Below are 27,429 nucleotides of genomic sequence, written 5' to 3' on the forward strand. Positions count from 1 at the left end.
CCTTTTCCACACTTCTCACTCGCTGATACAACCCAATCTGACCGGGGATCAGTTACAAATAATTCCACTCTTTCAATCTCAACTCGTTTGAAAAAGCTGATCTTGGATCAGTCGCGATGTAAACAACCTGCTCTATGCCCACCAACCTTCATCATTACGCCAATCTACACAGTGCATGCGGCCCTCTTCTCCCAAATCATTACATTAAACAACTTTTATTTTATTCTGATTGGATAATTATCACCATAATGATTAATACCCATTGGGTAATACGGGCTTGATCGCAGTTTGCCAACAAGGGGTGCTGCCGCCAACAAGGGGTGCTGCCGCACCCCCAGCACCCCTACTTCCCGCGCCTATGCGCCTACTCTCTCTTTACCCAAAGACAGGTGAAATCCAATAAATGCAGAACTACATTGCAATAAGCTGCGCACTGAATAGCAAATTACAATGTGTTTGAAATTTAATAACAGGAACGCAGCAATGGGTATTACAATTACCAGTATGCTTCCATAACTGCTGCTGCTAGCTTTTTCTCCTAGTCAAAGTCAAATGTACATTGTACAGTAAATAAACTGTGGTTAATCAATCAATACATCTTATGTAAGCAGATTTATCAACTTACCTCTTCCTGGATTTCGACGACGATCCACCGAAACGCTGTCTCGTCTGGTAACGGGGTCCTCCGTGTTGCATTGAGCTAGCTAGAAGTAGCAGTGCTAGCCTGGAGCCAGGTCTGACTGGATTTGCAGTTCCACCCCTGAATAATCTCTGCATCTCCGAATCAGAGCTCTGTTGGACTTAATTTAATTGTCGAGACATTGTTGACAATAGCTCACCATTTCCTAAAATATTATTTAGAAGACCACAAAAGTAATACACCCCTCCTCTCAACCCAAACCTCTCACACACACTACTATACTCTCACATATACTACTATAACCTCACACACACTACTATAATCTCTCACATATACCTAACCATACTCTCTCACACACACTACTATACTCTCTCACATACACTACTATACTCCTCTCACATATACTACTATACCTCTCACACACACTACTATACTCTCTCACATACTACTACTATACTCTCTCACACACACTACTATACTCTCTCACATACACTACTATACTCTCTCACATATACTACTATACTCTCTCACACACACTACTATACCTCTCACATATACCACTATACTCTCACACACTACTATATACCTCTCACATACACTACTATACTCTCTCACATATACCACTATACCTCTCACACACACTACTATACTCTCTCACACACACACTACTATACCTCTCACATATACTACTATACTCTCCCACACACACTACTATACTCTCTCACACAACTACTATACTCTCACATATACTACTAACTCTCCACACACCACTATCTCCTCTCACATACACTACTATACTCCTCTCACATACACCACTATACCTCTAAATATACTAATTCTACTTATACTCATATACTACTATACTCTCACATATACTACTATACCTCTCACATACACTACTATACTCTCCTCACATATACTACTATACTCTCTCACATACACTACTATACTCTCTCACATACACTACTATACTCTCTCACATACACTACTATACTCTCTCACATATACTACTATACTCTCTCACATACACTACTATACTCTCTCACATACACTACTATAGCTACTCTCTCACATACACTACTATACTCTCTCACATATACTACTATACTATCTCACATACAATGCTATACTCTCACACACACACTACTATACTCTCTCACACACACTACTATACTCTCTCACATACACAACTATACCCTCTCAAACATACATGTAAAAGGATTATAATAGTGTGTGTGTATGAGTATAGTGGTGTATATGCAAGATTATGATAGTGTGTGTAAGACAGAAGTATGAATTACCTCCTATACGGCCTCTCATATCTTTCCCTCCCTCTCTCTCCCTCCCTCTCTCTCCTCTCCCCCTCCCTCTCCCTTCCCTCTCTCTCCCTCCCTCTCTCTCCCTCTCTCTCCTTCTCTCTCCCTCCCTCTCTCACCCTCCCTCTTTCCCTCCCTCTCTATCCCTCTCTCTCTCTCCCTCCTTCCCTTCAAACCCTTCCTCTCTCCCTTCCTCCCTCCCTCCCTCCCTCCCTCCCTTCCTTCCTTCCTTCCTTCCTTCCTTCCTTCCTTCCTTCCTTCCTTCCTTCCTTCCTTCCTTCCTTCCTTCCTTCCAGATGTCTCCATGATCGGATGTGTGTGTGTCAGAACTTGTTGCTATGGTGATTTCCACAGTGCGGGGGTCGGGAGGGGGAGACAGTGTCTTCAATGGGTCAAACATATCCATGTAATGATAATCAATCCTCTTAAGTTTGTTCTGTAATTCAAAAAACGTGGGTCCAAACGGCAAAATATTATGATCACCAGAGAGATAAAAGTCTGGTGAACGCATGGATGTGGTTTGTGGTGTCAAATATATGGGACACAGAGCAGGTAACAAACAGGGAACCATCTGCATCCTTCAGATACTTTTTTTCAGTTTCTATCGGCAGTTGGTGTGTAGAGAGCCAAAAGTTTACATCCGGTGGATTCCATAGTTACATGTCTGCGACTGTCACAAAATTTCCTACAGTTTGACCAACAATGACGTATGAAGAGGGAAAACTGTAAGGGAGAGAGCAAGTTGTTTGGAAAACTTTCAGAGAATCATAATACAGCTTCACCCTCTAGCTCTCAACATTCTGCCCCCCATACACACACATTGGAAAATCTCAACCGGTCTGAAGAAGTACTGCAGCTTCATTTTTTTTTACAGTTTCTATCGGCAGTTGGTTTCAAAATAAAAAAAAGTTTAAGTCCGGTGGATTCCATAGTCACATGTCTGCGACCGGGACAAGATTTCCTACATTTTGACCAACTATGATGTATTTAGAGTGAAAATTGTACGGGAGAGAGCAATTTGTTTGGAAAAAATGTCAGCGAATCGTACTGTAACTGCATTGTTTCTATCGGCAGTTGGTGTGTCTAGAGCAAAAAGTCTACGTCCGGTGGATTCCATAGTCATATTTATGATTTAATGCTCAACAACCCCGAAAAAAGGCACAAGTTCCAGGCTGGATAGAAAATCACCGGTAAAGGCTAGAAAGACACCAAAGACACCAAAGACACCCTGTGATGGCTAACTCGTTAGCTTTTAGCTGCAGCAATCAGTAAGTTTCTATGTTTAACTGTTATTAAATGATCTAAATATGAATCAGAGGTGCCGTTTGGGATCGTGGACAATCCTTTCATTTGGGTCTGACTTGCGTTTATTTTTGTCAGTGTTTTAACCGCTTGAGGTAAGTTAGCCTGCTACTAATGTTTAGTGTCATCTCAGCCTCGAAAGATAGATTATTGGACATGTGGCTGTTTTTGTTACTTTATATTAGCTTATTCTTTGTACATATCAATCCTCATATTTAATTTGATATTAATGCAGATATTTTGCAGTTACTGTATTCTTGCTTTGTATTACTTACCTAAAACGTGGCACCATACCAAGGAAAAAGGCAGTAACTACACATTCTCCAAAAACTATTTTGGACTCTGGGTGTGTTAGATACACTGTAATTGAAATAATTGGAACCATTTGTTTTCCTGAACATGGATATACCAAAACCAAAATTAATTTGACCATTTTAGGTTAATATAATTAAGGGGAATCCAAATTAAATATATAATTTTATATTCAGAAGAAAAAAACGTGCATAAAAAATAAATGTGTTTGAACCAATGTGTTTGAACCCGAGAGCTAAGGGGGGCGTAAATACCTGCCGGCTCGCTCTGCAGAATTTTGTTTTTTTTGAAAGCATGGATGCTTACAGTAAAGAGAAGATGTCAGTTTTGCTCACAACTCGCTAACTTCTCTAAACAGTATTTGAATATTTTACCACCGCTGGTTTGATTATAACTTTGTGACATGAACAACAAAATGATGACATGGCATCGGTGATGATGTGAAGTTACAGAGGATAAAGTTACAGCTAGGAGCAGGGAGGATCAGGGGCAGGTAAGCAAAGCTATTTAAAACATCGCCTGTTAGCATAATGCTATCTGAATAGACCTCTGAGAGAAAGTCCCGCCCTGGCGGCTGACAGGTGTTTATATTGTGATAGCCTAGCCTCTAAATGTTTAATTTAATAAATAAATTTGTGTGAAGTTAGAAGGGTGAAATCGCAAATATTAAAATCGTCTCGTGAGGATGCCGCGAAATCAGCTGTGTGTGTTCACCATGGAAACAGTAACTTCACTGCGTAGCAACACGGTTATTTTTTGTTAGGTAAAACATAACAAGAATACAGTAATGGATGTTACTGTACTCTTGCTTTGTTTCACTAGGGCTTTTTGCAGTTACTGTACAAACGACTACCATTTTTCTCCAAAACGACACACATTTGAGATAAGATGTTTTGTCACATAACAAAGGATGCCTTGAATGTCATGAAAATGATAACTCATTTTTGACCAAAAATGCAGTTACTGCCTTTTTGCTTTGTAGGGCAGCATACCTTTTTGCTTTGTAGGGCAGCATACCTTTTTGCTGTCGATGCTTTAAACGCACATCTGATGTCAGCCTTCTCAGCACAGCAATGTGCTCTGGGTGCAGCGCGCAGTAACACGTGTTGAAAATAAACAACATGAGGCATCAGTGATAGTTTTTATTTCGCCTCTAGAGGCCGCTATTGTAATGCATGATGCCAGCAGACCCTTCTCAGCTCTCGCGTACTGTGTAATGAATGACAGCGCGCGCTTCTCAGCCGCTCCAGCAACGGACGCAACCAGGAAAAACTATCGGTATGGATTTTTGCCAATAACGATAGTTCCACCAATCAACTATCGGTGCCGATTACCGATGAATCGGTCGACCTCTAAAATGTAGGAATTGCCCTTCTCCAGCTGACCATCCAAAAAATGCACCAGAATTCAGGAAATCACATCTACCAAATAAAAAATTAAAATCACGGTTTGCACCCACTTTTGCACAAACGAGTAGGGGGGGAGGGTCCTTATGCATCTGTGCCCAGGGGGACAGTAGTTCATAATCTGTCACTGTATTAATACATAACCTCACTGTATTCATTTATAACATTATAACATGAAATTTGTTTCAATAATCGTCAAGCACAGGTGACTCCGCGTGGTGGGAGGGGGGGCCCCTAAATCAAATTCTGCTTAGGGCCCCAAAAGGCTCGGGCCGGCGCTGCCAGCATACAGAGCATCTACCGGTATATGTGGGGTTGGAACGTCATCAAAAGACACAAGTGACACACACAGTTTTTCTGATGCACACCCACATTAGTTTTTTTCTGGCTCTGCTAGTGCTCCAACCAGTCAGAATGCATACTTTCATAGTGAAGTGATGACACACACCTACACACACAGACACACACACACGCACACACACACACACAACACTGTTTAATGATAAGAAACGGCGTCACTTCACTTAGTCTGTTGGAAGTTGAAGTTTAAGCTCCTTTTCTACACAGACCTGCTGAGGACAGAAGAGAGCTGCACACTGTTGAAGTTTGTAGTAGTTCATGCGGTACGGTAATGATATTATCAGTATTAGAGTAAATACGGTAATGGTACTGAGAATGTATTGGAGTAAATACGGTAATAGTAAGGGCAACTCTCGTCTTGGGGTTATCTGTATCAGTTCTGAACGAGGAAGTTAACAGCACTCACCTTGGCTCAGTGTCTGCGTGTGTTGTTATATTTCCACAAATACTACAAAGTTCATGGCTGAAAGTTGAGTAAGTGGAGCTCTGATTGGTTGAGATGACGTCTTTGATTGTTGTGGTTGGAGAAACGGTTGAATTGATGGTGAACGTGTGATTGTTTAAAGCTGGTTAACAAGATGGCTGCCTGTGTGAGCAGACAGAGAGAAGTCCAGATGAAGTGTGGCTTTGAATGAAGGAGAAGAGTTGAGTCTGATCTGGGGTCTGTCAGGACTCTTATTGATGTGGAGGGGAAGGTAGCAGGCGGGCGAGAACTAGGACTCAGCAGGGATCACTTTATAGGATCAGCATGTAAAATCATCTCTTCTGACGTCTTGTTAAAGTCAAGTTTGTTTTACATTTCAGGCAAAAACTGTTTTTCAATCTATAGATGTGGTGCTAATTGTCTTCCATAACACGTCTTCTTTCAAACTATTGGAAAGAAAACATTTATTTTATTCCACTTTGTCTGTCTGTAGATTTTTCCAAATTAGATTTCTTCGCTGGAAAACAGCTCAAGTCTAAATTAAAGTGTAAAGGTGAGTTGACTTCAGTCAGTGGTGGAACGAAGGAATACCACTTTACAGAAGGGAGGGAGGGGAAGATGAGGGATGGAGGAGAGAAGAGAGGGAGGATGTAAAGATGAGGAGGAAATCAGTTTACAGAAAGGAGGCTTTCTTCCTTTGAATCATCCAGTGCTGTGGTTGTCTTCCTAATTCCTTTTGATTTCTCCTTCACATATTTCCTTGATTTCATGATGTTTAACATTGGGTTAAGGAGAAGTGGTTAGGAAAGGATATAGGAGGTAATTCTTTTGACTGTCGCCGCACAAAATGACATTCAGCTCTGATTTCTATGAAGCAGTAAAATCCTCCAAACAGCTCCATGAGGCCATCTAGTGGACTGATAGAAGAAGAGCAGCTGATGGCAGCTTCCTCTGCTCTGAATCATCCTCACCACTGACCAATGAGAACCAGCAGCCTCTTCTCTGTCCAATAACAAACCACTATTGATCCATGTGTTGATCAGTTCTCCATGTTGAGTGAATGAAATGTGATGAGGTGATGAGAAAAGGCCCTCAGTAGTTCCCAGAGTTGGTCATGTTTTCTAACTGCTTCTTTAGTCTGAGCAACAGTCCAACAAGTCAAAAGGATTCAACTGACACTGATATGAAACAGAGAGAAGCAGCCAATCAGAGGAAGAGCTGCTGATATTTGGCTTTTTTTCCATGAGAAATTATGTGAGGGTTGAATGAGTGATGATGTGCTGATGAATGATTGGACTGCTGCTCTGTGTTTCCTCTCCAGATGAAGGTGTGGACTCTGCTATGAGTCAGTGCGAGGACAGAGAGGAGGGAGTCCCTCCCTCTAAAACCACTCTGTGGGGGGAACATGACAGCCAGACCAAAGCTCAGAGGTGAGAGGACCATCTCTAACTGTCCACCACTCAGATCACTCCACCATCATTATTCACACTCAAAGCTCTGTGTGTGTTGTGTTTCAGCCCAGGGAAGCAGCACAGACCTGTACCAGGACCTAGAACTGAACCTGAATCTGGACCCAGACCTGGACCTGGACCCAGCTGTGTGTCCTTCAAGAGTGACGAGTCTATGGGTGAACCTCTAGTCTTCAAAGATGGACACCGCTCTGTTGATCAAAGGTGAAGATTTCAAACTGATGATAAAAACAAAATGATGTGTTTTAATTTATCTCCGGGTTTTAAATGTTTTTATAAAAGTCTTTTAATGGACGTTTGTCCTGTGTCCTGTCAGCTCACTTCTATAAAAACCCGGTCACTGAAAAAGTATAGCAAAGAAGTGCTGAATGTAGTGATGTGGACAGTGCATGGTGCTTATTTTAAAGTATGTTTTTAGAAGCTGTAGTTAAAATAACCCCATATAAAGAAATTAGAATAAAGCAGAGAACAGAACCCTGGGTAAATGATGACGTCCTTGAGGCAATTAGGATAAGAAATAGGAAGTATGGTAAAATCAGAGAAAACAAGGATGAGCAGAGTTGGGCTGATTAAAAAAAGGCAAGAAATTAAGTTAACAGAGTAGTGGTCAAGACTAAAAAGGCATATTTCAATGAAAAAAATGCTGAATACAGAAATGACTCAGGAAAGTTATGGAAATCCCTTAAGCAACTTGGCTACAGTAAAAGGCTAAAAACAAAAAACACTGATATCACTCTAGATCTTGGCAACAACATTACATCAGAGAAGGAGATAGTAAGGAGAAAGTATTTCTACATCTGTTGCCAGGAAACTTGTGGAAAAGTTACCTGGCCAGACTGGTCAATATGGTGAAAGTCATGTGCAGGACTTTTACTCTGTTAGGTGTCCAGGGGGGGAGTTTCTTTTTTGAAAAGGTGAGAGTGGCACTTGTTCTTGAGAAGCTGAAGAGGAATGATTGCTCTAAAGCCACAGGATTAGATTCTATTCCATCTAGATTCATGAGGGATGCCACTGAGATCATTACTCTGAGCATTACTCATATTGTAAACAAGTCGATAGAACAAGGATATTTTCCCAAAGACCTCAAGATTTCCAGAGTGATTCCATTATATAAGAAAGGGAGTAAACTAGACCCTGGTAATAATAGACCTCTCTCAATTCTTGGTTGTCTGTCAAAGATAATTGAAAGGATCATTTTTGAACAGATTGATAATTAATATCACAAAACCTACTTTATGAGTTCCAGTCTGGCTTTCGTAAATCACACTCTACGGATTCCTGTTTACTGTTTCTAACTGACTATATAAAAAAGGAGGTAGATAATGGAAACTTCTGTGGCATGGTAATGTTAGACTTACAAAAAGCCTTTGATACAGTTGACCATTGTGTTTTAAAATATAAATTGAAAGCCATGGGTTTTAGTGAACTAGCACTGAAATGGGTGGGCTCCTATCTGGAGAATAGAATGCAAGTAGTGGCCATTGGGGGGAAAATGTCTCAACCAAAAGGCATGGACTGTGGGGTACCTCAAGGGAGCGTTTTGGGTCCACTTTTCTTTCTGCTATATATAAATGACCTAAAGTCTGCTTGTTCATGCTGTCTTTTTTATATGCAGATGATTCTGCGCTGGTTGTGTCTCACAAGGATAAAAATGTGATTGACTTAGCGCAGAACTTCTAAATGTTAGCATGTGGATGGCTGATAACAGATTATCACTTCATTTAGGGAAAACTGAAACTATATTGTTTGGAACAAAGATGAAGTTAAGAAAGCCTCAGGTTTTAATGTCCTAGCTGGAGATACTGTAATTACTACCAAGGACTCAATCAGTTACCCTGGATGTATGTTAAATTGCACTTTATCTGGAGTAGGTCAGGCCCAAAAGGTAATCCCCAAAGTAAATCAGAGGGTCTGCTTTTTGGCCAGAATATCAAAGTTTTTGGATGAAAAAACAAATCTAATTCTGGCAGGGGCTTTAATTCAGCCTTATTTTGATTATGCATGTGGCTCATGGTACAATGGTGTCAAAGGGAACCTGAAACATAGGCTTCACACGTCTCAAAACAAATTAAGAAGGCTTATTTTAGACCTTCCCATAAGAACTCATCTGGAATCTTCCCACTTTGAAAGGGTGGGATGGTTGAAAGTTGAGGACCGAGTGTCTCAGTTGCAGCTGGGCATTGTACATAAAATTGTTCATGGAGATGTTCCCAAATATTTTAGAAATTATTTTAAGAGAGTAAATGAAGTTCACAGGTACTCCACTAGAGGTAGCTCAACAGATTTTGTACCCCCCAGATTTAACACTAATCTGGGCAAACAGTCTTTTCTTTATGCTGGAACTACCCTTTGGAACCGCTTACCTGGTACACTCAAGACAGTCAGAAGCATAGGCAGTTTTAAACAGGGTTTGAAAGTATGGTTTAGGTGCCAGTTATAGTCATTATCATATCATAGTCTATTTTTATTGATAATTTTTCTGTATAATATGGATGAATTTGTTTAATATATGATGAATGATTCATGTGTGACCTGCTGCTACTTGTCCTCTCCCCCTGCCCTTATAGGGACCACAATGGAAATAAGTCTTTGGGCTTTATTGTGTTATCCATGACTATTAATGTATTTTTAATGTTTCATATTTTTATATTTAAGTGGTCAAATAAAACCAATCAATCAATTGAACTCAGTCTCAGTTTCAAAGTTTACAACAAATAGTAAAATTTAAAATTACAGTTTCTTCAAGTTGTTTATTTTTTCAGTGTACACCTGTCTTCTACAATATATATTAGATTTTACCTGAACTGGCCTTTGTTATGTCTTTGATTTTCTTTTTATACATATTTGTTTGAGTACAACTGGAGAGTGCCTGAGAACTTTTATTATTTTATTGCCAACGACTGCTTCACTGTCATCGTTGTGCATTTGACAATAAATAACTTGAAACCTAAATATAGGAAAAGCACTCTCAGTTGAAACTCACTGCTTTGAAACTACATCTATTCCTCTTTTTAATAGATTAGATTCAACTTTGTCATAGCACAGAGTACTGGTACTGAGACAACAAAATGTGATTAAACTTTTAACCAGAAGTGCAAAAATCAGCAAAGTGCAGAGTGATGTACAGAATATATACCAGGGAAAGATGCTAATAGTTTAAAGCACCACCAAGGCCCTAATTTGGTAAATTTTTGGTGGGACATTTTGGAGCTGACATCAGCTAACGTTGATGTAAACACAAATATATCAGAACATTTTTAGACAAATCTTGAGTAGCTACAACACTGTCGAGGGCTACCAAACTAGTTCTGCTATCTGGAAGTCCTCGCATATATTATCCTTATAAGACATTAGCATTACTATTCCACCATCATGGTCACCCCACAGCATCAGATTCAAGCCTGTGCTGCACACTGCACTAAATACAGCTTTAAATTATACATTGAAACATGTCTAAATTAAATATTGGATCATACACAATTTGACCTATAACTACGTAAACAATATACTTTACAGACGGTGTATTAAAACACTGACCGGTTTTGTCTCAGTGTGTTGTGGTGCAGTACAGAATGTATCTTGTGTTTCTATCAGGAGGAATCTGGAAGAAGCTAAACCCAGCTGTGTGTCCATGAAGAGTGACCTGTCTATGGGACTTCCTTATAACTTCAAAGATGGACGCTACTCTGTTGATCAAAGGTGAGGATTTAAACTGATAATCAGCAGGACTAGTAAACGTTTACCACTACAAGGAGTCCTCTGATTCACTGTTAACATCCAAACATCACTTCATGGACCTTTACCTTGTGATTGTCTCTGTGTGGACAGACATAATGTGAGCTAATTCTTCCTGATTCCTCCACAGAGTGGACCAGGAGAGCTCAGGGTTTCCCAGTGGTCAGTCTGCCCAGCAGCATCAAACACACCTGGACTCCATATTTATGGTCTGTACATGTACAACAACTACGTTTACATCTATTCTGTCACAGTCATCTCCATGCTGCACTTTTTATGTCTGTCCAACATGGATCTGATGTTTGCTTCCATAATTTCAGTTTGATTTGTCATTCATATAATCTTCTGTTCCAGCTGCTGGAGGAGGACATCGGCAATTTTGTGAAGAACGAGCTGAAGAAGATCAAGAAGCTTCTGAGTCCAGATTACCCGCAATGCTTAGAGGGTCACAGGGAGGATGAGGAGGTGTTCGACAGTGAGGATGAAGAGCAAAGGAGCAGCAGCAGAGAGGCATTTCGGAAGATCACACTGCACTTCCTGAGGAGAATGAAGCAGGAGGAGCTGGCTGACCGTCTGCAGAGCAGTAAGAGGATTTGCCTAAAGATTAACATGCTGGATAAATGGGACATTTACTAATGTCTCATGAGATGGACCAAAATCTATTCTAGGGCTGCAGCTATCGATTATTTTAGTAATCGAGTATTCTACTGTAATCTACTGATTATTCCATCAATTAATCGAGTAATCGAATAAGAAATACTTTTGTTTTATTGAAGAGCAATAATATACAATAGTTTCAGAAAAAGCTAAATTTTTATTGCCTACATTGCTTACAATAGAATCTCTCAAAAAACTAAACATATTAAGTGCATTTAAGTGCCATATTACATTGTTTTTAAGGAAAACATTTTCTGAAATGCAATAAAAACCTCAAACTAAGGCATACATTAAACATAGGCTACATAAACATTACCTTAAGTTGTGCAACTTAACTCAGAATTACAAGTTTAAACCTGAGACTGATCTGTATATAACCTTATATGTAAATATTAGTTATACTCAACCTATTTTCATTTATATCACAATGTCACACAGCTCTGTTACAATTATTCTAGTAGATCGTTGATCAGCTGTTTCTCCGTGAAGAGAGAGAGTGAGAGAAAATGGTGCGCAACAATCAGCTGTTAGTCTGAAAGGATGGTCAACAAGTCGGCTCTTTAGATCAAATTGTGCTCACCGCTACATATTTTCTTGTCTTTGTTTTTGGTAGTTGTTGTGTTTGGTGTAGTTTCTTCGTCCATACGACTCTGTGATTTACTTTTGTCGGTTCCGCTTCGTGGAATGGATGATTAAGTTAGACTCTATGTTTTCTGTTTAGATGCTGAAGCATTGACGTCGTGCTAGTATTGTGATAAGCTGGTTCAATTTTGCAGTAGACACACTGTACTGAGCAGTCGTTTTAATTACGTTTGAACTGATTCCAAACTTTGGACACTTTCTGTTGTTTTCTCCAACCTGTCTCTTCTCTTAGCCCCTCACTATTTACGCTGTCTTTCTTCATTTTGTAATTTGCGTCGTCAGTCTTCATGGCATGTGTAGCCAGCAGCAGCATTTCAGTGTGCGACAGTAATAATCATCCCTGTGGAAACACCATTAGCGATACAACGTTGGTAACATTGTTTAAACGAAGCTTCGAGGCAAATCATTTTGCATCAAGGTTTTTGAGTAATCAAAGTATTCCAGTTACTCAAGGAATCGTTTCAGCCCTAATATATTCATATACCCATTCTCTGAGGAAATGTTGAAATATGTTCTTTGACTTATTGATCTTTTTTGTTGTGTGTTCATTCAGGAAGTCCTACTGCAGTTTCTAAGCATAAACTTAAATCTAAGCTGCAGAGGAAGTTCCAGTGTGTGTTTGAAGGGATTGCTAAAGCAGGAAACCCAACCCTTCTGAATCAGATGTTCACAGAGATCTACATCATAGAGGGAGGGACTGCAGAGGTCAGTGAAGAACATGAGGTCAAGCAGATTGAAACAACATCTAGGAAACCAGACAGACCAGAAACAAGAATCAGACAAGAAGACATCTTTAAACCCCCATCTGGAAGAGATGAACCAATCAGAACCGTGATGACAAATGGAGTGGCTGGCATCGGGAAAACAGTCTTATCACAGAAGTTCACTCTGGACTGGGCTGAAGACAAAGCCAACCAGGACATCCAGTTCACATTTCCATTCACTTTCAGAGAGCTGAATGTGCTGAAAGAGGAAAAGTACAGCTTGGTGGAACTTGTTGATCGCTTCTTTAGTGAAACCAAAGAAGCAGGAATCTGCAGGTTTGAAGAGGTTGTGTTCATCTTTGACGGTCTGGATGAGTGTCGACTTCCTCTGGACTTCCACAACACTGAGATCCTGACTGATGTTACAGAGTCCACCTCAGTGGGTGTGCTGCTGACAAACCTAATCAGGGGGAAACTGCTTCCCTCTGCTCGCCTCTGGATAACCACACGACCTGCAGCAGCCAATCAGATCCCTCCTGAGTGTGTTGACATGGTAACAGAGGTCAGAGGGTTTATTGACCCACAGAAGGAGGAGTACTTCAGGAAGAGATTCAGAGATGAGGAGCAGGCCAGCAGAATCATCTCCCACATCAAGACATCACGAAGCCTCCACATAATGTGCCACATCCCAGTCTTCTGCTGGATCACTGCTACAGTTCTGGAGGACGTGTTGAAGACTAGAGAGGGAGGAGAGCTGCCCAAGACCCTGACTGAGATGTACATCCACTTCCTGGTGGTTCAGTCCAAAGTCAAGAACATCAAGTATGATGGTGGAGCTGAGACAGATCCACACTGGAGTCCAGAGAGCAGGAAGATGATTGAGTCTCTGGGAAAACTGGCTTTTGAGCAGCTGCAGAAAGGCAACTTGATCTTCTATGAATCAGACCTGACAGAGTGTAGCATTGATATCAGAGCAGCCTCAGTGTACTCAGGAGTGTTCACTCAGATCTTTAAAGAGGAGAGAGGACTGTACCAGGACAAGGTGTTCTGCTTCATTCATCTTAGTGTTCAGGAGTTTCTGGCTGCTCTTCATGTCCATCTGACATTCATCAACTCTGGAGTCAACCTGCTGGCAGAAGAACAAACAAGCATCTGGTGGTCTGAAGTGTTCAGAGACAAATCAACATGTTTCTACCAGAGTGCTGTGGACAAGGCCTTACAGAGTCCAAATGGACACCTGGACTTGTTCCTTCGCTTCCTCCTGGGTCTTTCTCTGCAGACCAATCAGACTCTCCTACGAGGTCTGCTGACACAGACAGGAAGTAGCTCACAGACCAATCAGAAAACAGTTGAGTACATCAAGAAGAAGATCAGTGAAAATGTGTCTGCAGAGAGAAGCATCAATCTGTTCCACTGTCTGAATGAACTGAATGATAGTTCTCTAGTGGAGGAGATCCAACAGTCCCTGAGTTCAGGAAGTCTCTCCACAGATAAACTGTCTGCTGCTCAGTGGTCAGCTCTAGTCTTCATCTTACTGTCATCAGAAAAAGATCTGGATGTGTTTGACCTGAAGAAATACTCTGCTTCAGAGGAGGCGCTTTTGAGGCTGCTGCCAGTGGTCAAAGCCTCCAACAAAGCTCTGTACGTGCACACACAACTATCCAGATTAAATTGAGTTTTTCTTAATTCAGAAAAAAACATTGTTTGTAATTGTTTTTATTTATGTTTTGCTGATTCCTCTTCAGACTAAGTGGCTGTAACCTGTCAGAGAGAAGCTGGGAAGCTCTGTCCTCAGTTCTCAGCTCCCAGTCCTCTAGTCTGAGAGAGCTGGACCTGAGTAACAACGACCTGCAGGATTCAGGAGTGAAGCAGCTGTCGGCTGGACTGGAGAGTCCACACTGCACACTGGAAACTCTCAGGTTATTCTACGTTCATTCAAAAATAGTACTACCTAAGCCCTTTTTTTTCTTAATTCATGAATTAATAAATGGACTGTCTGAATATCCTTTATAGGTTGAGTGGTTGTAAGCTGTCAGAGAGAAGCTGTGAAGCTCTGTCTTCATTCCTCATCTCCCAGTCCTCTAGTCTGAGAGAGCTGGACCTGAGTAACAACGACCTGCAGGTATTTGACCTGAAGAAATACTCTGTTTCAGAGGAGGCTCTTCTGAGGCTTCTGCCAGTGGTCAAAGCCTTCAACAAAGCTCTGTATGTGCGCACACAACTACCCAGATTAATGTAGTTTTTCTTTGTTCCGAAAAAAATAACTTTTGTTTGTGATTTCATTGCTGATTCCTCTTAAGACTGAGTGGCTGTAACCTGTCAGAGAGAATCTGTGAAGCTCTATCCTCAGTTCTCAGCTCCCAGTCCTCTAGTCTGAGAGAGCTGGACCTGAGTAACAACGAGCTGCAGGATTTAGGAGTGAAGCAGCTGTCGGCTGGACTGAAGAGTCCACAATGCAGACTGGAAACTCTCAGGTAACAGTGTCGTGTCTTGGTTCGCGGTATTTTGCAAGACATCTTTGGTTCAATTAAGACAGAATTAGCAGTGCTCTACAGTATATTGTTCATTTATTTTCTTAATAGACACACTACCAATGAACAAACCTTATATAGTAAGACACATTAACCCTCCCCCAGGTAATCAGTTCATTGAGAACTGATGTGTCGGTGGCATGACATCACTGTGGAGGTGCGATGGTTTCAAGTACCTAATAGTTGCAACATGGCACATAAACTGGACTTGGATATAGAGTTAGGTTCATATGTATATACAGTATATTGTACAATGACACAATTTTGTTATTTTGGTTCTTTACTTCTGGGCACTGGATTTTAAATTAACTAATGATTATGTGCTGAAAGGGCAGATTCAGCTTCAATGGAGAGTATTCACATCTATGTTCAATGGACTATGCAGGAATATTTTGCCTATGCATATTTAAGGGGACCAAAGCACCAAACATCTGTTTCTTTGGGCCAGCATATCAGTCAGACAGGTGATAGAGTACTACAATATTGTATTCAAGTAAAAGTACTTGGTTAGGTTTTTGCTTCTGAGTCCTCCAAGCCTTCCTCCTTCACAGAGGGCATGTCGGTCAGGTTTAGGACTCTGCCTGAGCCAACACTACACTCCATTAGTATTGGTGACAGTCATTTTAGTGTGTGTGTGTGTGTGTGTGTGTGTAGTCTGTCAGGCTGTCTGGTCTCAGAGGAAGGCTGTACTTCTCTGGCCTCAGCTCTGAAATCCAACCCCTCCCATCTGAGAGAACTGGACCTGAGCTACAATCATCCAGGAGACTCAGGAGTGAAGCTGCTGTCAGCTGGACTTAAGGATCCAAACTGGAGACTGGACACTCTCAGGTAAGGACAGACAACAGCAGCTCTCACACTGTTTCTCTGTCACTAACTGATGTACTCTGATTCATGTTTAATGGAGTATCTGAGTGAAGGTGTATGAAATTGATTCTGACTTTGTTTCTTCTTACAGGACAGACCATGGTGAACTGCAGTGGTTGAGGCCTGGTCTGAGGAAGTGTGAGTGTGTTTAAAGTTTGATTCATGAGAACTCAGCTGCATGTTACACTAGATTTTTTTAATTTTCTTGACTGAAGTACGATGATGAATTTCTCAGAGTTTCAGTCAGGATCTGTTTATTGTCAGTGTGGCTGGAAAGAGGTTAGAACTCAATAATCAATTTAAAATCCACAAACATAAAAATCTCAACAAAGTGATTCAACAGAACTAATAAGTATATTTAATTAACAGTCGAGCCAACAGAAAGCTAATTTTGTTTCTTTTGACTGTCACTAAACTGGAGGAAGTTTAATGGATTGTATGAATGCATTTCACAGGACCCCAGTATCAGTTTACTGCACTTTATTGTGTTAGGTTGAAGGCACAGCAATGCACAGGGCACTTATTCACTTCAGACTAAATTTGTGAACCTATTGTTCTGCAAAAAGAAATAAAAGCACAACTTTTTGTGCATAAAAATACAATTCAATAATGAGCATGCTTCCCATTCTTAGGATACAATGATCAGGGTCCGTACGGGTGCTTGAAATCCTTGAAAATGCTTTAATTTTGATGTGTTTTCAAGGTTTGAAAAGTGCTTACATTTTGGATAAAATGCTTGAAAATGCTTTAAATTGTAACTGTATTTCTTTAACAACAAATGCTCACCTGACTGAATAGTTTGTTTATTAAATGGAGAAATAATATGTTAGAGAGCCTAAAATGAAACCTGCTCACTTGTGCACAACCCGGTCTCACGCTAGTTCGTGAAATGGTCACGTTATTTAGATTTATTGGTTTGTTGTACAGGTCACGATTTTCTCATTTAGTTTGTGTACAGGACACGATTTTCGAACGTGACCATTTCACGAACTGCCATGACACTGGGCTGCTCTGGGGGATACAACAACGGGGAAATGAAACGCCACTACGGGGAAATGAACCGCCACACGCGGGACGTTGACAATGGAGAAATGAACAGAGGTGTATACAGTACTAGAGACTAGGGGTGGGAATCACCAGAGGCCTTACGATACGATATCATCACAATGCTTATGTCACGATACGATATTATTGCGATTTTAAACATATTGCAATATTCTGCGATAGATTGCAATTAGATTATCTTTTTTCCAACTTCAAATCTTTCCCAATTTCAAATTATGTCCCCAAAAGGAAACTTTGTCAACATCTGCTTTATCTAAAAAGATACATTTCTCTGTTTGTTCATCTCACTTCAATTGTATTGCTGCAAAAATCAAATAGTCAAGCAGACAAACTGACCAACACATATATAATAAAAGATCAATACTTGGCGTCTGTGAATCGATACAGTATTGCCACAGAAAATATTGCGATACTATGCTGTATCGATTTTTTCCCCCACCCCTACTAGAGACCCATACTTGAGTAAAAGTGCTCTATCAAAAAAGTGACTTGAGTAGAAGTTGAAGTGCTCTTTAAGCACAACACTTAAGTAGAAGTACTAAAGTATTCAAAATATTTTGTACTTACGTATTGCAAGTAGTTTATTTTAAAATTTACTACTCAAGTACTGAAAGTAAAAGTACAAGTATTGTGTTATTTAGTTATTAAAGAAAGCAGTCAAATGTTTGAATACCATATTGTTTATATTATGTCAAATGTTTAGCCTAAGGCTGTAGCCAAAGGAATTAACAAATATTAAATATATTATATTAAAAATAACAAATATTAACAAATACTGAAATAAAATGTACAATTATCACACTGTGCAAGTAAAATGAACATCCTCTCCAGCACAGTAACGATTAAAGCTCCATAAACCATATCAAAGACTAATCGAACCATCTAGTAGCTGGTTCCCTCCGAAGTACGAGTAACGTGTGATGAACAGGAAAGTTAGCAACCTAGCAAAATACAGAAACTAGCAGCTTCACATCACAGGGTCAAACAGTTAAGATTCAGTACTCACTGCAGACTGAAACAACTTAGGAATAGCTTAATCTGCTGCAACAATAGCTAAATAGAAAGAGTACAAACTTACATCGTCTCTGACTTCTGAACAGGCAACCGTAATGAAAAGAAACACGACACAATCTCGGGGATTTCTTACAAATTACGTAGTTATTTACGTAAGAAACGTACGTACATGTAACTAACGTACACACTGTAACCTACACAGACTCCATAACGTGAGGAACGCGGGATCCCCTGTGTCCGGGGTGAAAGTCCTGTGTTGTTTTGATCCATCCACCACCCCAACCAACCTCCCTGCACAGATTTTCGCCTTATCAATACTACTCGCTACTGTATTGTTCTGTGATCACGAAATATGCTTCCCATTGAAATACATTACTTTAAAATTTGTGCTCACCACACGAAAATAACGACATTAACGTGTCCTGTACACAAATCAAAAGATTCAATAACGTGACCCAAGGCATGAAATTAACACCCGACCACCCGCCAAATGCGGGTGAATTTTGCAATTGGCGGGTAACACTGTCAATCTACCTACCACATTGGCAGGTAACCAATGAGAATTGAGTGATTCAGATGCGTAACTATCAGTAAGCAGGATACGCGGTTGCATAGGGGCCTGGTCCAATCAGGGGCCCGCATCACTGGAAGACAATGATTGACAGCCGGGGCTCCCTATCGCATTTTCATTACTAACACAATCCCAGCAGTCCCACGTGCAGCCACTGACCAAGTGGGAGGGAGAACGGGTAAAATTGATTTCCTTGTTTCTGTTATGAAGACAAGACGTGTGTGTGACTCGAACATCTCACATTTACCAACAAAACGTAGAGCGAAAGACATTTCAGATCGTCCTGCCAACATGTATACATTGTAACATCAATGTACGCTCTAACGATTTTTCACTCTAAAGTCTCTGAAATTTGCTGCCGTTTCAATCTTGTCAGCTGTCTGCAGCGGGCGGGGCTGTTGCTCCGTTTCCCCCGCGACTGACGCGCGCACACAGACACACAAACACACACAATCACACATGGTGGATGCAGGAAAAAACGCAGATGAGACCGACCTAAATTGAGGACAGCTACGCTTGTTATTGTAAGTGCAATGATAAGTTAAAGTCCAATAAGTACTTTATCAAACCGTATGAATGTGAGTCCGAGCCCAGGTTAGGAAATTAACCAACAATGTAAAGATCAACAAGCCACTGATACATATGTTCATATTTGATTCATTCAATAAATTATTATTTTGTGTCTTAAATCCACCAGCCGTTTTCATATTATACCAACATCATCATCCTGAGCTTTTTTGGTAAGGTTCTTAGAAAATCTCAGCCCAGAGTAATTAATTAATAGTACTAATTATTATTCTCCCCAAAACAAGTTTCCTTTTTATTTATTTTTTTATTTTTAAGAATAAAAAACTTTTTTGCAAAAACTCATGTGTTATGGTCCACATTCACCAGTGTTTTTGTTGTTGTTGTGGTGCACGTAGGCTACTCCTGATTTTGTCAGTCATCTCATCTCTTATATGCAGTGGCGTAACGAGCCAACACCGGACCCCTAGGCAGTATTATCAAGGCGGGACCCCCTACTACAGCACGTGATGACGGCGCAATGTCCATGAGTAGGCTACCATGAATAGGACAGTATAGGATCATAGAGACACAGCAAGTACTGTTTTTCACCTGGGACAAAAAGTTAACTTCATCCCCTGACGTGACCATTTCACGAACTGCCATGAGACTGGGCTGTTGTGCATGACTGCGATCTGCCAGTCTATTTCCATGTGTGACTCCGGCCCCATGAAACCACTACTGCACTCGGCCGTATTAACCATATGGCCAACTGGGCAGTTGCCCAGGGCCTCTAAAGGGCCCAGGGCCCGAGCCAAACATCTGGTTAGATCCCGTTAACCAGTAAGTGCAGTGACTGGGATTAGGTCCGGAGACTCAAGCACGGTCAGGAAGCTAACACTAAGCTACTGTAAACTATTTTGTTTCCTGCAAAACACTCTGAGTGAACATTATTTCCCTCTGATAAACAGTACACAGTGTAGGTTATATGTTTAGGGTTTTTATTGTGAAAGGTAAGAATGTAACGAGTGTCTCTTGTAAACGCCGCCTTTGTCACAGTTGAGAGTAGTAAAGTTTGCCGTCTGTAGTCTATAGTTTGGAAAGCAGCCTCCGTGTTGTTATGATCCTCATAAGTAAACAAGACAACATAATTTGTTTACGCTAGTAACTGCTACCTAGGAATTCGCAGGCTAAGTGACTGAGAGTACTTGGTGTGATAATGTTAGTATTGCATGTCTGTTATGGCACGTTCATTTGTGGAATATGCAGTGAACATAGCCAAAGTTACATCACAGTAACTGTAACGTTAACTACCCGCAAATTAAAACCTGAAAACGTTGAAGCCTGAAGCCCGGTGCATAACAACAATCGTTGATTGCTGAACTTATTACTTATTGTCATAAGTAGCCTACTGTAAGGTTGAGGATGGCCTTATGCAATATTTACATTGCTCTATTCCAGTAGATAAATGTACAGTACAGGCCAAAAGTTTGGATTTCAATGCATTCAATGCATTTCCTTTATGTTCATGACTATTTACATCGTAGATTCTCACGGAAGGCATCACAACTATGAATGAACACATGTGGAATTATGTACTTAACAAAAAAGTGTGAAATAACTGAAAACATGTCTTATATTGTAGTTTCTTCAAAATAGCCACCCTTTGCTCTGATTACTGCTTTGCACACTCTTGGCATGCTCTTGATGAGCTTCAAGAGGTAGTCACCTGAAATAGTTTTTCAACAGTCTTGAAGGAGTTCCCAGAGATGCTTAGCACTTTTGCCTTCACTCTGCGGTCCAGCTCACCCCAAACCATCTCGATTGGGTTCAGGTCCGGTGACTGTGGAGGCCAGGTCATCTGGCGCAGCACTCCATCACTCTCCTTCTTGGTCAAATAGCCCTTACACAGCCTGGAGGTGTGTTTGGGGTCATTGTCCTGTTGAAAAATAAATAATGGTCCAACTAAACGCAAACCGGATGGGATGGCATGTTGCTGCAGGATGCTGTGGTAGCCATGCTGGTTCAGTATGCCTTCAATTTTGAATAAATCCCCAACAGTGTCACCAGCAAAGCACCCCCACACCATCACACCTCCTCCTCCATGCTTCACGGTGGGAACCAGGCATGTAGAATCCATCCGTTCACCTTTTCTGCATTGCACAAAGACATGGCGGTTGGAATTAAATATCTCAAATTTGGACTCATCAGACCAAAGCACATATTTCCACTGTTCTAATGTCCATTCCTTGTGTTTCTTGGCCCAAACAAATCTCTTTTGCTTGTTGCCTCTCCTTAGCAGTGGTTTCCTAGCAGCTACTTGACCATGAAGGCCTGATTCGCGCAGTCTCCTCTTAACAGTTGTTCTAGAGATGTGTCTGCTGCTAGAACTCTGTGTGGCATTCATCTGGTCCCTAATCTGATCTGCTTTTAACTTGCGATTTCTGAGGCTGGTGACTCGGATGAACTTATCCTCAGCAGCAGAGGTGCCTTTTGGTCTTCCTTTCCTGGGGCCGTCCTCATGTGAGCCAATTTCGTTGTAGAGCTTGATGGTTTTTGTGACTGCACTTGGGGACACATTCAAAGTTTTCGCAATTTTCCGGACTGACTGACCTTCATTTGTTAAAGTAATGATGGCCACTTGTTTCTCTTTACTTAGTTGATTGGTTCTTGCCATAATATGAGTTCTAACAGTTGTCCAATAGGGCTGTCGGCTGTGTATCAACCTGACTTCTGCACAACACAACTGATGGTCCCAACCCCATTAATAAGGGGGAAAAAATCCACTAATTAACCCTGACAAGGCACACCTGTGAAGTGAAAACCATTTCAGGTGACTACCTCATGAAGCTCATTGAGAGAACACCAAGGGTTTGCAGCGCTATCAAAAAAGCAAAGGGTGGCTACTTTGAGGAATCTAAAATATAAGACATGTTTTCAGTTATTTCACACTTTTTTGTTAAGTACATAATTCCATATGTGTTCATTCATAGTTTTGAGGCCTTCAGTGAGAATCTACAATGTAAATAGTCATGAAAATAAAGAAAACGCATTAATTGAGAAGGTGTGTCCAAACCTTTGGCCTGTACTGTATATGTCTTGGCAATGAAATAATTTTTTTTTTCAATTAATATAGGCTATTTATCAAGCAGGTGTCTGTGCACTGTCAGAGTCTTCTGGGTTAAAATTGAATTACAGGTTTCAGTCTCAGATTTTGTTCAAGAAGGTGTCCCAAAACCAAGGCCTGTAAAATATTTCTGTTCAAATCCTGTCTTCATATTATTTTCAGCCCTTGAAATTACTTCAGCTTTACAGCCTGAAAATCACATTATCTGGGAAGCAATATTTGGACATTAATATAATGAAAAGTATTATTCATAAGTGGCCCAAACTTTGTAGGGTGGAAGATAAACATGTCAATATGTCTGAACCATTACAAGTTTGTACGGCATGCCCTACATTTGGAAAAAAGTGTTAAAAGACTGACATTAAGGGTAGCATAAACTTTTAGCAAAATCTAAGAGGGTGCAGCAACTGTTTTCCTGGATTTTGTCTGATTTGACACAGAATGACCCAGCTGCATGTCAATTGACAGATTAGATAGCAACCAAAGTCTACTTAAACAGTGATACATTTTGAAAAATAAAACTTGTGTTTTGCTTAAATATCTGATCCTCCTTCTATTACGAAACACAATTTTGGCTGTTTTTGCATTATCTCTTTTAATGTGATTAAAACACAAAATAATAATTTTGGTATGAAAATTTACAGTGGTGTAAGGTGCTGGAAAAAGCTTTAAAATGGACCTTGAAAGTGCTTGAAAAGTGCTTGAATTTAACTTTGGAAAAAGTGTACGAAACCTGAATTATACATATTCATGACTAAACAAATGAACTAAATGACTCAATTTACCTTAATATCAATGTAAAGTGCTCAAAATGCCTTAATATCAAAGTACTATACATTTACAAAGGCTGCCATCATAAAGCAAACACAGCTATATAATACTTTAACACAATAGGAAGCCATTACATTGGTAAACACCGCCGTCTAGTGGCGAAAAGCTCAATTAAATTGACCCGGTTAAATAGCACTGTCACTTTCCCAAACTGACTCTAAATTACCTCTATCATCAATTAAACAACAATTTACCAGTCAAACAACCAAGAACATAAATACTAAGGAATACAGCCACTAATTATATAGTTATTTCTACATTATATAAGAGGGATTACTGTAGAAATTGGTCATGCACTCAGCATTATTAAAGCCCCATATAATACTCACCATTGCAAACTCTATACATTAGGGCTCCTGCACACTGCCTGCGTGGCGTGAGCGTGGCGTTTCTGTTGTGTATCAGTTGCGTGGCGGCTGCGTGGCGTTTTCTATGTCTTTGCGCACCAGAAACATGTCTGACGCAGCGCTGCTGCTAGCCTTGTCTGTACACATGTATACTTCATGTTAAACATAAATATATATTGATTTGATTACAGCAAAGACGTCGGCAGTATTGACGGCAAAATAGGCTACAGAATATTTTGTTCTGTATTGACAGGTGCAATATTTGAAAATCAATAATTATTTATAATTGTTTTTTAATTACATTTATGTCTGCATTTATGTCAAAACTTACAGACTTTCGAACATCAAAATGACATGTAAACATCTTTTCGTATTCTATTTTGCCTGGAAACGCTTCCAACACTCGTGCGTGTCATTCTAGCATGCACGCCTTTTCGGCGCGGCTCGAGCCGCAACAATACCTTGCTAGGCAAAGCCCCTCTGTACCTAAGCTCACTGATTGCTATAGCTATACCTACCCCAACCTGCGCTCAAGCAGATACATCTCTTTAGTCACCCCAGAAACTCATTGCTCCTGTAGCCCTCACTCTTTCCAGGTTTCAGCTGCCAATGACTGGAATGAATTACAAAAAACCCTAAAACTTGACACCCTTATTCCATTCATTGATTTTAAAGTACTGCTGTCTGTCCGACAGCTGCATATGCAAACTCTCTTCCATCATTCATGCAGTATTGCACACATTCACTTTGTTGTCTCTTATGACCCAATGCATAATGGCACAATCGTACCTGCACTGCTGTCATATTTGTTTAATATCTTTGTTTCTTGCGCAAACTGTATAAAGATTATGTACTACACTCAGTGTTTATATTTGATACGTATTTTTTCGTAGACTCTTTGTTGTATTTTGTATGTTTTTTATTCATAATATATATGAAAAGGAATTACAAAAGCACACTTCACCAAACCAAACTGTCTTGTTGTCTCCATCATATGTCTGTGAACTGGAACTGGACACAAACACAGTACAAAGAAAACTCAAACTGTCTGACAACAACCGGAAGGTGACACATGTGGGAGAAAATCAGTCATATCCTGCTCACCCAGACAGATTTGAATTCTGGTCTCAGGTGCTGTGTAGAAATGGTCTGACTGGTCGCTGTTACTGGGAGGTCGAGAGGAGAGGATGGGTTAATATATCAGTGAGTTACAGAGGAATCAGAAGGAGAGGAACCAGTGAAGACTGTAGGTTGGGATGGAATGAACAGTCCTGGAGTCTGTTCTGCTCGGATGATGTTGGTTACTCTGTCTGGCACAATAACAGAGAAACAGTCCTCACTTCCTCCCCTGTCTCTAACAGAGTAGCAGTGTATGTGGACTGTCCTGCTGGCACTCTGTCCTTCTACACAGTCTCCTCTGACTCACTGATCCACCTCCACACCTTCAACACCACATTCACTCAACCTCTTTATCCTGGGTTTGGGATCCCCTCTGGTTCCTCAGTGTCTCTGTGTCCTCTGCAGGACTGAGAGTCTCTCCTGTGGACAGAAACACTGACTGAAGATCAGCTGCTGAAATCAAAGTTCAGTCTCTTCACCATCACACACACTCTGCACTGTGAAGCAGATCTGTTTCAGACTCAAACGCTAAAAATTCATTTGTATGATTTCATCTCTTTGATTATCAACATTTAGGGGGCGGTTCTGCGAAAAGAGGAGGCGTGTTCCGGCGCAAACGTTACGTGGTCCTATTTTGCAGTTTCAGTAAACAATTCTGCCACTGACCAGGAAAAACCTGGTCTAAAGTCAGTGGCGCTAGTCTAAAGTCAGTAGCGCGTTATTCAGATGCTATTTTAGGGACGAATGCTTGGCCATAATGTAGCGTGTGCACAACGCGTATACACTTCTCTCATCTACAGCAGTTCCTATTTTTGAAAACCATACATAATTACAAAGAAAAATATTTGGATAGGTCAGGAGGCACTTTACAGTACAGTCCTCAAAAAGTCGCAGCATTCTTTGTGGCTTGTGTTTTACACAACATTTCTGTGAATCATGGATGTGTTGATGACATAAATGAGGAAATATTAGAGGACTTAAGGAGACGTGATGTTGAACTACGGTGGGATTGGACACTCCGGCGGAATCTGGTCCGGGAGTAATGCGCGATGCGCTCCTGATGGAGCGGGTGGACGGAGATGGAGTGGGGGGAGGAGGAAGGGGCACAACAGGAGCAGGTGGTGCGTTTGGAGGCCCACGCTCCATGGCTGCAGCAATCCTCTCCAGACTTGAGGAGATGCGCCCGAGAGGCCGCAGCAACATCGCCACCCGGCCAAGACAGACATTTATTACTTTGCCGCATCCCGGACAGCTCCCGCTGGCGTGCGCCAGGCAAATCCGCCGTCATAATAGCAATCCGCCATGGAACAAGCGCGCCTGCTCTTAAAGGGAATGAAAGATGACGCTCTGATTGGTTATTTTCACGTTACGCCCAAACCACACCTAGCTACTTCAGACCAACCCATTTAAGATTTGTGTCGGGTGCAAGACTCATTTATCCCGCCGGTATAATAGCAACAGCGCCAGAGATCCGCCCACAAAGCTACTTGCGTTTGGCGTTTCATACTTGCGTTTCAGATCGTTAAAATAGGGCCCTAAAATTGTTTAACTAGAAACACTTTGTGATTTCTGTCATCAGCTGACTCTCTTTACTTGAGGATACACTGTATAAAGCTGAGTAAATGTGATGCTACTTTAAGTTTTTGGTAAATCTGTGTCCAGGTCTACGAGCTGTACCAAGATAACCGATTTGTGTTGTAATAATCTTTTTGTTTTTCTACTCGACTGTTTTGTCATTCTTTTACAGATTTATTCTTTTTTATGGCACTCTTATGACTCCGTAGGCATCGTGCTTATTCACAGATACAAATAGTTTGTAGGTCTCCTGACGGTTTTGTTGGTTTTGTTGGGGAGTTTAATTTAAAACAAAACATAATTAATGAACTCTTAGAATGTTTTTTGTGTGAAAATATTAATTTGTAAAGTAACTAAAGCTTACATATAAATGCAGAGGAGTAGAAGTAGAAAGTGTGATGGGAAAAAAAGTAAAAGTACTTATAAGTACAGTACTCGAGTAAAACTTGAAAGGTCCAGTATGTAATACATTTATTGTATTTAATCAAGAAATGTCCACAATATTTCAACAGACTAAGTCGAAATACTATATTTATTTATATTTACATTATTTATAACAATGCCAAAGCCAGTATTCTCCATATTTAAATATACATTTTCGTATTTTGGCCTGTGTGTTGCCTATTTTGACACCTGGGTTCCCAGACATGAAACACAAACACACAAAGACAAGGTGCTAGGTTGCAGGTGCAGCGATGGTAGCAGCAACCAAACCAACTGGATTAACAGAGATAAATTAATTCTACCCGATCTTAAAAAACTCTGCATCTTTTCAACATCACATTCAACAATTCATGTGCTCGCATTAAATTATAGAGAGTACTCAAGTTAGTTACTAGCAAAAAAAACAAGACACAGCCGGTGAAGTGATCCAGACTGGTGCTGAGGCCGCCATGCTAACACATGCTAACTGC

The 27,429-nt window shown here is 40.6% G+C and overlaps 1 protein-coding gene across 1 annotated transcript in view; it reads left to right on the top strand.

Annotated features, from left to right (window-relative positions):
• Positions 1-5,712: 5,712 nt before the first annotated feature.
• Positions 5,713-27,429, top strand: part of LOC120574900 (NACHT, LRR and PYD domains-containing protein 12-like) — a 280,762-nt gene continuing 259,045 nt past the window's right edge. Inside the window, exons 1-10 of the mRNA XM_039825407.1 lie at positions 5,713-5,810; positions 7,082-7,190; positions 7,278-7,433; positions 10,824-10,928; positions 11,095-11,173; positions 11,319-11,547; positions 12,817-14,608; positions 14,713-14,886; positions 15,268-15,441; positions 16,153-16,326. Coding sequence (XP_039681341.1) covers positions 7,102-7,190; positions 7,278-7,433; positions 10,824-10,928; positions 11,095-11,173; positions 11,319-11,547; positions 12,817-14,608; positions 14,713-14,886; positions 15,268-15,441; positions 16,153-16,326 — 2,972 coding nt within the window. The 5' untranslated portion in view covers positions 5,713-5,810; positions 7,082-7,101. The remainder of the gene's footprint in view (positions 5,811-7,081; positions 7,191-7,277; positions 7,434-10,823; positions 10,929-11,094; positions 11,174-11,318; positions 11,548-12,816; positions 14,609-14,712; positions 14,887-15,267; positions 15,442-16,152; positions 16,327-27,429) is intronic.

The sequence above is a fragment of the Perca fluviatilis genome, chromosome 15, assembly GCF_010015445.1.
Source record: "Perca fluviatilis chromosome 15, GENO_Pfluv_1.0, whole genome shotgun sequence".
Taxonomy (NCBI): Eukaryota; Metazoa; Chordata; class Actinopteri; order Perciformes; family Percidae; genus Perca; species Perca fluviatilis.